This window comes from Dipodomys merriami, unplaced genomic scaffold (genome assembly GCF_024711535.1).
Source record: "Dipodomys merriami isolate MVZ:Mamm:240054 unplaced genomic scaffold, mDipMer1.0.p SCAF_4, whole genome shotgun sequence".
Taxonomy (NCBI): domain Eukaryota; kingdom Metazoa; phylum Chordata; class Mammalia; order Rodentia; family Heteromyidae; genus Dipodomys; species Dipodomys merriami.
In genome coordinates this window covers 13656420-13667768 of record NW_027205603.1, presented here as the reverse complement: position 1 = coordinate 13667768, position 11349 = coordinate 13656420, and the positions used below count along the sequence as shown (strand labels likewise).

The window sequence follows — 11349 nt, the reverse complement described above, 5'->3', positions numbered from 1 at the left end:
ATGGAAGCCCACCCTCCCCCATTGATTTTTGTCCTACCACTGATCACCTTAATATAATCTGAAAATGGACACTCAGATAGTCCCCGTTTGTAGTTAGCTTTGATCCACGGGGTAAAGTAAAACTCAAACTGACTTCTCAAAAGTTCACTCACTAAAATCGTCACTCTGAAAGATAATAAGCTGCCTGCTTTGTTTTATTTTCATATGAACTATATTTAATGTGTCCAGTAGGCCTATAAAAGAGGATATAATATCATGTGGTGGTGATGTAATTTTTACTTTCTGCCCTACTTTCCCGGGCTAAGCCAGGAAGGCTGGGGGGTGGGGGTGGGGGTGGAGGGGAGGAATGGGTTGAATGCCTTTCTGGTCCAGCTTCTCCTTCCTGGTGCTCAGACCTCAGCCCAGCTAGGTAACTGTAGTCAATCCAGGAAGGCTGGCCCAGCTATCACAGCTGTCTAACAGAACTACTGGAGGGGGTGGGGGAAGTGAAAAGGGGTCACCTGTGTTCATCAGCGTGCAGAAGAAGCCTCTGCTATAGTCAGTCCTCTGGCTTGAGGGTCTTGGTACCTTCCCTCCTATGCCCCAAAGCCAGGGCTTGCTTTGGTCAGACTTTGAAGAGAATCCAATGGATTTCAGGCTTCCAGGACAGACTGTGTGGTAAGTGGAAAGGCAGGGACTGGCTCTCAGAACTGGACAATGGAGATTTACCCAGAAGGAAGCCAGAGATGAGTAATTGAGCAGGAATTTGGTTCACCAGCTCCTTTTCCTCTCCCCCCCCACCCTACCAGCCCAGAAAAACAACCTGACTCAAGACGCTGATAAGAATTCTTTTTATGTTATTCCAATAAAAAATACATTCATACAGAAATATAACAATCTTGCAAAAAACAATTTCAAATAAAATCTTGTAAAACAAAAGTTTACAAAAATCTTACAAAGATTCTTTAGATAACAGGGTGCTTCCAAAAAAAAAGAAATAAAGAAATTTCACTGATAGAAATTTTTTTTTAATTTCAAGCAAAAGTTTCTGCTTGATCGAGGCTCAGTTATCACCTGAACAGAATATACTTCTTTATGTACTTGCTTATTATGAAAATTACAGGCATTGACAAACGTTGGCACCCAGCCCCACCCAGTCAAACAACTTCCAATGGTGTTTCATAAGAGAGACAAGCCAGTGCAAGTTTTTTTTTTTCTTTTTTCTTTTTGTTTACTTTCTTGCTTAATGCAATTGTTATGGCTAAGCACTCAGCAGGGCCAAAAAAGGAGTTTTCCAAAAACCTAGCAAATCAAGTGCTTGGATTCTGAATCACCAAATACGGAGTGCATAGTCCCCCCCCAAGCAAAATGAAGTAAGTTCTTTAGGTAAATGTACTCAACAGCCCAGATTTAAAAAACAAAAACAAAAAAAGAAACAAAAACAAAAACCAGTTCTGTGAGCTTTGATCATTGCTCATTTCCAGGAAGATCAAACAAAATACCAGCCCAACCAGACTCACACATATATATATATGCATATATATAGATATATAAAGATATGTACATATCTTATATATAAATATATATATATATAAAGAAAAGATCCACACCAGAAACCTGCAGCTTGATGAAATATCAGCTGTCCTCTTATGTATATGCCAATTCGGGGAGATTTCTTCATGGAAAAAGTGGGAGAACCAACATGCTGGAAAAAATAGCTTCATCTGCATAAAAAGTGTTCTAAAAAAGAATCCCTGTGATTACCTTACTCTTAGGTTAGATCTTCTAATAAGGCTGAAATTCAAATCAAAATCTTGGTGTGTCTGAGTCCAACTGGTTTGCTGGTATTCTGTTCATAACACTTCTAAATGGCCAAAGGTGCCTATTCCAACTGGCCAATAATGTCAAGCAACATCAGCAGTATGGAATTGATTCAATGCCAAGAAAGTCTTCAGCAAATTATTAAATTAAAGACAAAGCCTCTATAAAAAGTTAGGTTATAGTTTTCTTATTTTTTTAACCTCCTTTATGGCCATTTTGAAATATCTCTTCACAGGCTGTAGAATTTTCTAGCTAAACATTCTAGTTTCTCCTTAAAAATATATTTATATATTATCTATATATAATATATATATATACACATACACATACTATACACGCAAATATACATACACAAGAATTCCGCCCACTCTAAAAAAAAAGTAGTACACTTTCTGTATTACCAACAGTTAGATAGATATGTGAAACTTGTGCCTTTTAAGCAAATACATTGACATTGATTTTTTTTAAATATATTTCTGTATCTTTAATATGTGTGAAAATATTACATATTAAATACAGCCGGTGTGTGATCTATACAATTGTTGTGCAAGGTCTATGTGGAAGTCTCACTGTGGCAGAATTGGTCAGATTTTTTTCAATGATCGTATGTTTGGTTTTTGGGGGGGGTTATTTTTCCCCTTCTTTAATACTGACAGTCAAGTAGTCTGAAATAATGACCAAATACTGACATGTCAAGAGGATTTTCTTTGCCTGTTTTTCTTTGTGAAGGAGGACCTTAAAGAGATTTTTTTTCTTTTTGTGTATTATACATTAATACAGTACAATGCCAGGTGAAAAAGAGCCTTAATTAAGCATGCATCACCCATACCCCTGTATGCAACCCCCCACTAAGGGGTTACTTCCATAAGGCACCATTATGAAGGGTCAACAGTGCATTAACAGCTAGAAAACCAGAAATTAGTCCTCAAGGCATAAATAAGAGAAACATAGCTGCATGAGAAAACAGTTTCTAAGCTTAGTGGTTTTATCCACCCAACTGAGAAAAATTTTAGGTTCTTACCCTAATGTGACTTTAGACCAGCAACTTCCAGCCCTAGCTTTTCGATACTCAATATATGTCTAATTTCTCCAAAGGGTATCACAAACTTCTCCAAGGAAAAAAAAAAGGCTAATTTAAATTCAGAATCATTACAAATGATTCTGCAACGCACTGCACAATACCTCTTTTCTGGAAAAGTGGGGAGGTTATAAAATCGAAGGGGGGGGGGGGCGGGGAAACTGTGTCTTGCTAAGCCAAGCTGCTAAGGCGGATCGTTGTATTAGACAAATTGCATCTTAGCTGCTCATTAATTGGAATCAAGATTGCAGTCTGGATCTAAAAGTGGAAAAGTAGATAGTTCCCCCAGACCATGCATGACTTTTTTTTTTGTATTATATGGAAAAATCATTATTGTGTTCTATTTGTAAATACAGCTTATACAATGGGTGACAGGATGAGCTGTCTGTAGCAAGTCCGACAAGCTACTTGATACATTGCACGTTTTAATAGCTGCACCAGACATCAAAAGTTCCTCTCACACAGGAAAGGGGGACAGGGGCTCCCCTTGTCCCTTACCACTCACCACTCTGGGGTCCTGAGTTCCCACTCCCACCACCCTCCACGTTTTTCCTTCTTTTTTTTTTATTTTCTTTTTTTTTAAATTTTTTTGTTTGTTTTTTTAAATCTGAGGTGCAAACACATCCCCCCAGGAAATGATAGGTGGTTCTCTCATTTCATGGTATGTTCCTTACACACATAACATTCAAACTGGTTTGTTGTTTTTTGTTTTTGTTTTTTTTTTCTTTTTTCCCCCCTCACAAGGAAAGAAAAAAAGTCTGCCCACCATACAGTCAGTATCAGATCCTCAACATACAGTCAAACCCAACCATTCACATTCTCAGTGCGCATGCTCACGGCCGAGGCGCGGGCGCCCCTCAGAAGGTCGAGTACCAGTGGCGAGTCCAGGGTCACCCCAACACCAAGCACCACAAGTGCTATGCCGTTTCTCACAAGACTTTGTGTTAGCCCTCTAAACACCTTCCAAAGAAGAGACCCTGGAGGCAACTGGGTAGGGTACAAAATGGCATGCTTTGGCTGGAACACGCATCCCTCCTTCCACGGCCGTCTCTCAGCCTGGAAGCCTCTTAGCCTACAGGAGTTTCACCCTCTCTTCCCTCAGAGGTGCCGCTTCATGTGCAGGGCCAGGTGGTCAGACCTGGAGAAACACCTGCAAGGGGCAAATCAGAAGTCAAGAAGTTAGGTTTCCTCAAATGCCTCCTTTCCACCTTCTGCCCAGAACTATCGCTCAGCCTCCTGGAGGAAGCAGTAGGGGGTTGGTGTGTGTGTGTGTGTGTGTGTGTGTGTGTGTGTGTCTGTGTCTGTGTCCTGAGTCTGTGTGTGTGTGTGTGTGTGTGTGTGTGTATGTCCTGAGTCTTTGCCAACCTGTTCCAGGATAGCACATCTTTACTTAGGAAGGCAAATGAAAATGGTCTCCCATCAGAAGCTGGGGAGTCCTCTCTGAAAGTTCATCTGACCTCAGGTCTAATGGCTCAAAGGTACAAACCAGTGGATGACTAATCTTGAAAAAGTATACACAAAATCACGCTGTTTCCAAGGACATCTGGTGCAGCCGTGTCCTAATGTGGGCATTTTCGCATCCACAGAGACTTTCTAAAAAGCCCTTGGCTTAAAAACAAACGTCAACCAAAGGTAGGAAATCCTTGAGCTTCCTGCAAAGATCTACTCCAGCTGGGTGCTAGTGGCTCATGCCTGTAAGTCCTGGTTCCTTCTGGTGGCTGAAATCTGAAGATCATTGTTTGAAGGCAGCCCAGACAGGAAGAGTCCATGAGACAACATTTAGCTCCAATTATAGAACCAGCAAAAAGCCAGAAGTAAGAGGTGTGCCTCAAGTGGCCTACTGCTAGCCTTGAGTGAACAATACTGAAGTGATAGAATCTAGGCCCTGAGTTCAAGACCCAGGAAGGGCAGCACAAACGAGAAAAACCCTCACTGCACCCTCATCTATTTTGGGCACCACATTCCCATGGCCCTACACTTCTCTTCCAGCGCAGCCCTCATTTACGTACCTGTCACAGTGGGAGCATTTAAAGGGCTTGGCACCAGTGTGCTTTCGGAAGTGTCTGGTTAACTCATCACTTCTGGCAAAACGCCACTCACACCCTTCCCATGAGCATCTGTAAGGCTTTTCTCCTGGGAAGAGAGCACATGATACACGCACCATGACTTCACTGACATGTTGACGGGAGGGGGAAGGTCAACAGCAGAGACAGTGGTCAAGTGCAAGTTCAGGGTCCCCCAGTGCCTTCAAGAATTCACCATGCACTTCAATGAAGGACAACACCTGGCAATCTGCAAGTTTCCTGTCCCTACTCAAATCTCTACCCTGTTATCATCCCAGGAACCCATGTTTGGCAAACTCCATGCTACCAAAAGTCAAAGTGAGCGTAACAATAGCTATCATGCAGACTGGTCAAATACTTGTGGGGTGAGGTGTCAGCCGCAGGACTGACAGACCTATAGCCTTGTTGACTGATGGAGGAGTTTTATTGCTTTCTCCATGGAAACCATTTCCCTCCAGCCCTGTTTTGCCTCTTACTCACTGCCCTGTGGAATGAGTCTTTGGAGTTTCCTCTGGGACCTTCCACCTCTCTACAAAACTGAAATCATCAGTTTCTGGGAACCCTCATTCCAAGGCTTTCAAATCACTTTCTAAATAAATGGCAATCAAATGACCAAATGACTTCATTCTTTGGGTCGAAACATAAGCATGAATTCAGTAAAAGATGTTACCTGAGAATTAAAAATAATAACAATAATAATGCTAAAGCTAATCTGGAACAAACACTGCCTGACATTCAAGACATCTTTCCAGCCCCATGACTTCATCTTACAACAACTTGTCATTATCAGAAGGATTTGCATGTGTTTCTAGTCACAAAAGGGACTGTGATTCTTCACTAGTCATCCTCCAGGCTGTCCTGGTATTTTCTAATGCAGCATTTTCATCTAAGGAGGAGGGCTCCTGAGGAAGCCACTGTTCCATGGCTGAGATTTCCTCAATACATACTCACTGACCAGTACCAAGATCAGTGCTCGCTCTCAGGCCCTGCTTCGTCAGTCAATACCAGCACATCCCGTGCTAGTCAGAAGCTCTGTGTCCTGACCCTGGCATTCCACTGCAAACTGAGAAACTACTCAACACACATGACATACCACGAGCCTGGAGAACCAGGATTGTGCAGAGTGGGTGGAAGTCTGGGGGTGGGGGGTGGGGAAGGAGGGAGTCTGGACAATGGGAAACGACTCTTTGTCTAATCTGACGGTCATAACCACTCATCTGATTCAAACATCCACGCTTCAGGATTCTACCCTAAACGCCACAAAGACCCAAATGTGTGGTGAAGAAGGCGTTTAGGAAGAAGTGAGGCTCTCCATCACTGCAGTGACCACATCCTGGAAGTGGTGGCAGACTCCATGGCGCCCACTAGTGGCCGACCTCCCAGGTCCCATGAGGGGACTGACCTGTATGAGTACGCTGATGGGCTTTCAAGTGGGAGCTTTTGGTGTAAACTTTCCTGCAGCCATTAAAGTGGCACCGGTGTACCCTTCTCCTGCTATCCGGAGAGGCGTCGCCGCTGCCCTTGTCACCAGGTTTTCCCAAAGTCCCACTGCGCACCTTCCCAGGGGAAGACAGCTCTCCAGAGACACAGCTCCACACTTGAGAAGGTTCCCCACTCAGTTCTGGAGACGAAGGGGGTGTGGAGGTGACGGAGGAGCTCAGGTTTCCTGAATTGACTAAGACTTCGCCGATGGGGTCAGAGGTAAACTTGGTAGTGGGTGACAATTCCTCAGAGCTGTCGGAAGATTCGCTGCTGACATCCGAGTTCAGGCTGTTGGTCTCCAAGTTGTAACTAAAGCTCGGGCTGATCAGCGTGTCCTCTGGAGGACTGGAGGAAATAGTCAGTTCGGATTCCTCTTTTTTCTCTCGAGCCAGAATGATTTTGGTCCACAGATCTTCCTGGCTGTCAAATTTGATTTCTGAGGCTGACACATAGCAGGGCTCGCTCTGCAGGTAACGCTCCAACTCCAGGCAGGTCTGTGCAAAATGAACCAAAAGAGAAGGCATGTGATTATTAAAAAGACTCCTGAATGTGGAAATGGAACAAAAAAATAAAACAAACAAAAAAACCCACATGCCATAAAACATGCAAGAACAAAGGACAGATAAATCAGTGGTGGTGTCAATCATTGTGGGCACAGAAGGTTCAGCAATTAGAATCTGTGTCCTTGTGAACGTGACAGGAAATTAGCTTCTAGGAATGGTGAAGGATTCGGAAGGAAAAGCAGTTGGGTAAAAAAGCCTCTCTCGCTTCTTCCCCCAAGTCAGGCCACAACCAGTGAGGATCGCTAAGCCTGTTTTGTTGTTATAGTTACAAGTGTTGACATTTCTAATGAGTTTCCCGTAAACCACACGAAGAAAACCGGCCTGACACATACACCCCGTCCCCCACAACAGGTTTAACCAGATCATCTGACATTCTTAACAACCATGTGTATGAAGGAAAACCCCAGCCAGCCAGCCACCACTCACACACGCCACAAGTATCCAACACAACGGAACAGTAAGACTGCACAGCACACCGATGTGTTCGGATGGATTCCCTGGGGGACACAGCTGGCAACACCGGGCCATCCTCAGAGCCTACAGCAGCTTAGCTAGCTGGCTGTATTCAGAGCCATCAATAGAGTTGCAAGAGAAATCACCCATTTCCTGTGTAGCCTTAGCCCTAGGTTTTCAAAGAATGTCATTTCCAAGTGCAGGGCCATGCTGGCCATCCAAACTTTAATTACTTCTCCAGTGATCAGAGGCAAAACAAGAAACTTCAACAACGGGAGTGGAAGACTGGAAGGACTGATTCCAAGAATGGCCATGTGCTATTGTAAAGGATACCAGGGGGAAATTACTCCTCCTCTCTGCTGGGAGTCCCACAATGAGCAAGACCTTTATCTACTGGCCAAGAGTACAACTGTATGACTCATCCACACTCCTATTTCTTTCACGCAATGCCAGAGGAGACTTCCTTTTGAAATTCTGACCGACAGCCAAATAAGGACCCGGTTCAAATATACATGCAATGTATCATGAACACGATGCCCCGCCCCAGCCCCACAACCAACCTTTCAAGAAGCTACAACTGCCGAGATCAGCATCCCCTCTCCCCACCATTTCAAACTTTCTAGCCACTGGAAAAGAAAAATGGTAGGAAACATTTTAGGATTAAATTATGTCTGTCCCGATTTCCACTACATTGCCTGCATGCCCATATAAGGTTGTCTATACTGTTGCCTGTTCCTCACAGATTTAAATGTTGACACCAAACTGCTCAGGGCACAGACCAACCATCCGGTGCACATGCTTATTTCGCAACGTGCCTTCTAGCATAACATATACGTCTTTCCCCCTCCCTGCAGACATGAACAAACCAAAGGGGGGGGTTGTTGATCATTGCATCACCCCCCCAAATTAGAAGCCTGAGTTACAATGCATATTTATGGTGTTATGAGGAGAAACCATCATACATTTTATTGATGTTCCAAAGAAAAAAAAAAGAAAGCACATTTATTGAGATCTTGTTAAACTTTAATAATCTGGCTAATTTAAAATCTCCATTACGCTGATGAACACCAGGGACCAGAACTGAAGCTCTCAGAGAGTTTTAAAAGCCTCAGAAGGCAACCAGGGGCCAAGTCTGGCCAGTCGCCCAAATCCCAAATGCCCGAAGGAAACTACTTAGATCAATTTCAATCACGTCTTAGAGGAGGAAAAAAAAGGGGGGAGGGGGAGAGGAAGGCAGGAGAGCATTGGGAACAATTAAACTGGTCAGTGGAGCTTCCAACACTTTTACATTTCATTCTTCTTAAAAAGCTTCCTAGGCTTTGAAACCCACAGAGTGTATCTCATCTGCTAATTCACCATGAGATAAAAAAAAAAAAAAAAAAGCCGAGAGACAAGCACACCAAACCCTCTTTCTTGTTTATTTTTATTTTTTTTAAAGACAATAGGGTAAGTGTTAAGAGTCTCTCATCCTTCAGGCAAGCCTATGAATTAGAATGAGAAGGAAAGAGGAAAAAAAAAACATTTCTTAAAATTTCTGTTGGCTCTCAAATTTTCTGGTTTCACTAAAATGCCGGAAACCACCCTTCCTAAACTAAGACTTGAAGGAACTAGGAATGGCTCATTGTCATATGACTGCCCAGTCAAGTCACTGCTAGGCAAACAGCTCCTCCACCCCCTGGCCAAGAGGAACAGGTAAGAAAAAAATAATAATAAAGCAAGCGGGGTCTGAAATCCAAAGACAGAAAAGAAATGGGAAATGGCTTTGCATTAAAAAAAAATCAGCAGCAGCAGCAAGAGAAGCTGGTCTGTGTTTGTCTGGCAACATTTTAGACTCAAAAAAAAAAAAACCCCACCACACAGTGGGTTAAAAACACCCAAAAAAAAATCAAAACAAAAACAAAATGTCATTTTGAAAAAGCAACCGCACAAAAAGCATCTGGCCGTCCCAGCAAGTTCGCTTCAGCTAAGCTATGGAGTTTGGACCTAACACAAGCCACCCCCCCCATACCCCTACCCACCCCCCTCCCGCCCCCCAGAGGCTGTGCCCCCAAAAGGGCACTAGGGGTCGGGAAGGGGAGCTGGAGTTTTGGGGGTCTGCGTGTGTCTCCCTGGGGAGGGGAGGATGAGGTTCGGAAAGCCTCAGAGAAAGGTCACGGATGAAAAGACACGAATCAATAAATACAATGATTATTCCGGGAGGAACTCCAGGGAGAGGCTCCGCTCCACGCCACTGACAAGTCGGCTCCTCGCTTGCAAAGGGGGGGGGGCAACATAAATCTTTATTTCTAATTAAAAAAATAACATCCGCGGAAAGGGCCTATTTGAAAAAAATGAATGGCTGTTATCTGTTTATTTTCTGACAAAAAAATGGATCCAAGGATCCTGACGATCCTCATCCCGAAAGATAAATAAATAAAAATGAAAAAGCAGCGGCGGCGGCAGCCGCGGGGCTCCCCAGCTCCGGCGCCCCGCCGGCTCCCCCGGCGCCCCGGCACGTGCCCTCCCGGTTTACCTGTTGCCAGTACTCCTCCAGGGAGGGCAGCGCCGAGAAGTAGCCCGTCTCGTGCACGATCTGGAGCTCCTGGAAGATGCTGCACATGGGGAGCACGTCCATGATCGGGCGGCGGCAGGAGGACGGTCCCCGCGCTCGGGGACACCCGGCGGGCGGCGCGCGATCCGGAGTCGGAGCCCAAACTCTCCCAAGCCCCGCGCAGGTGAAAGTTTCATGCAAACTCGACGGCACGGCAAATGCAAATGCCAACAACAAGGGGGGAAAAAAATAGAGCCCCGCACGCGCACACACACACACCCACCCCACCACCAAGCCCCGGTCCCGGAGCCTCCCGCAGCCCCGCAGCGCCGCGGAGCCCACACAATATTTGCAAACACCGGACTGACTGCAAACGTAACCCCTGCAAAACTTCCCTATTCAAAGCTCCGCTGCCAGCCGGCCCCCCTCCTCCTCCCCCGCCTGGCTCCCCCCACTGCTCCTCCCCCCCACGTGACCGGCCTCCGCGCCCGCCCCGCTCTCACCCGCTGGCCCAATCCCGCCGCTCACGGCCCGTGGGGGGGTGCTGCGTGCCGATGATGTCAGCTGCGACCAATCACCGAAGGTGACTCACAACGGCCCCGCCTGGCGTGACCGAGCCTCTCCATGACGGCCCTCGCCATTGGGCTATTTCGAACTCTTCGCGTTCTGATTGGAGAGCGACCTCCCAGGCTATTTTTAGCAGGGTATATAAGAGGCGTGCGGTCGTACTCCGAAGGAGTCGGCGCTGGGAGGTGCGCGGGTGAACCGTGCGGCCTTGTGTCCCGGGCCGGGGGGCGCCCGGCCGCCCCGCGTCACCCCTACTCCGCCGCCCGGCCCGGCTCTACAGTGTGATCCCCGCCGTCCCGGACGGCCCGTCCTCCGTCCCCGCCACCTCGGCCGGGACCCGCCACCGCGCGATCCCGGGTTCGGCCCAAGCCTCCCCCCCCCAACCCGCCCCAGGCACTGCCGGGCCGCCCCGTCCCCTCCATCCCCTCGGTGCCCAGGGCCTCCGGCCCCGCTCGGCCCGCCATGCTCTGGGGAGACCCAGAGAAGGAAGGGGCCGTGACAGGCCGGATAGCGGGGCCTTGAGGGGGAGGTCAGGGTCCCCCTGAAAGCCGGGGTGAGGGGGGGGCACTGCGAGGCTCCTGGGCGGGGCGGAGGCGCCCGAACCCTTGCGGGGAGGGGGGGGCGAGGAGGCCCCAATGCCCTGGGGCACATTTTGCCAATGCCATTTCTAAAAGGCAGATGGTGATGGGAGGGCAGCCCTGGAGGGCACGGCTGCTTCACGGTGCCCTCTGACTCGGTGACTGCACCACTACTCTCAACCTCAAACAATAATACAAAATGAAATAAAATAACGCAGTCCGCCTCTACCAGGGA

General features: G+C 46.8%; 1 protein-coding gene across 1 annotated transcript; it reads right to left on the bottom strand.

The window, feature by feature from the left end:
• Positions 1 to 815: 815 nt before the first annotated feature.
• Klf6 (KLF transcription factor 6) lies at positions 816 to 10346 on the bottom strand. The gene is made up of 4 exons (XM_069990573.1): positions 9952 to 10346; positions 6344 to 6917; positions 4888 to 5011; positions 816 to 4028 (listed from the first exon to the last, which is right to left on the bottom strand). Exons 1-4 carry the CDS (start codon positions 10051 to 10053, stop codon positions 3977 to 3979), a joined length of 852 nt encoding a protein of 283 aa, XP_069846674.1. The 5' UTR covers positions 10054 to 10346; the 3' UTR covers positions 816 to 3976.
• Between the last annotated feature and the right edge of the window lie 1003 nt (positions 10347 to 11349).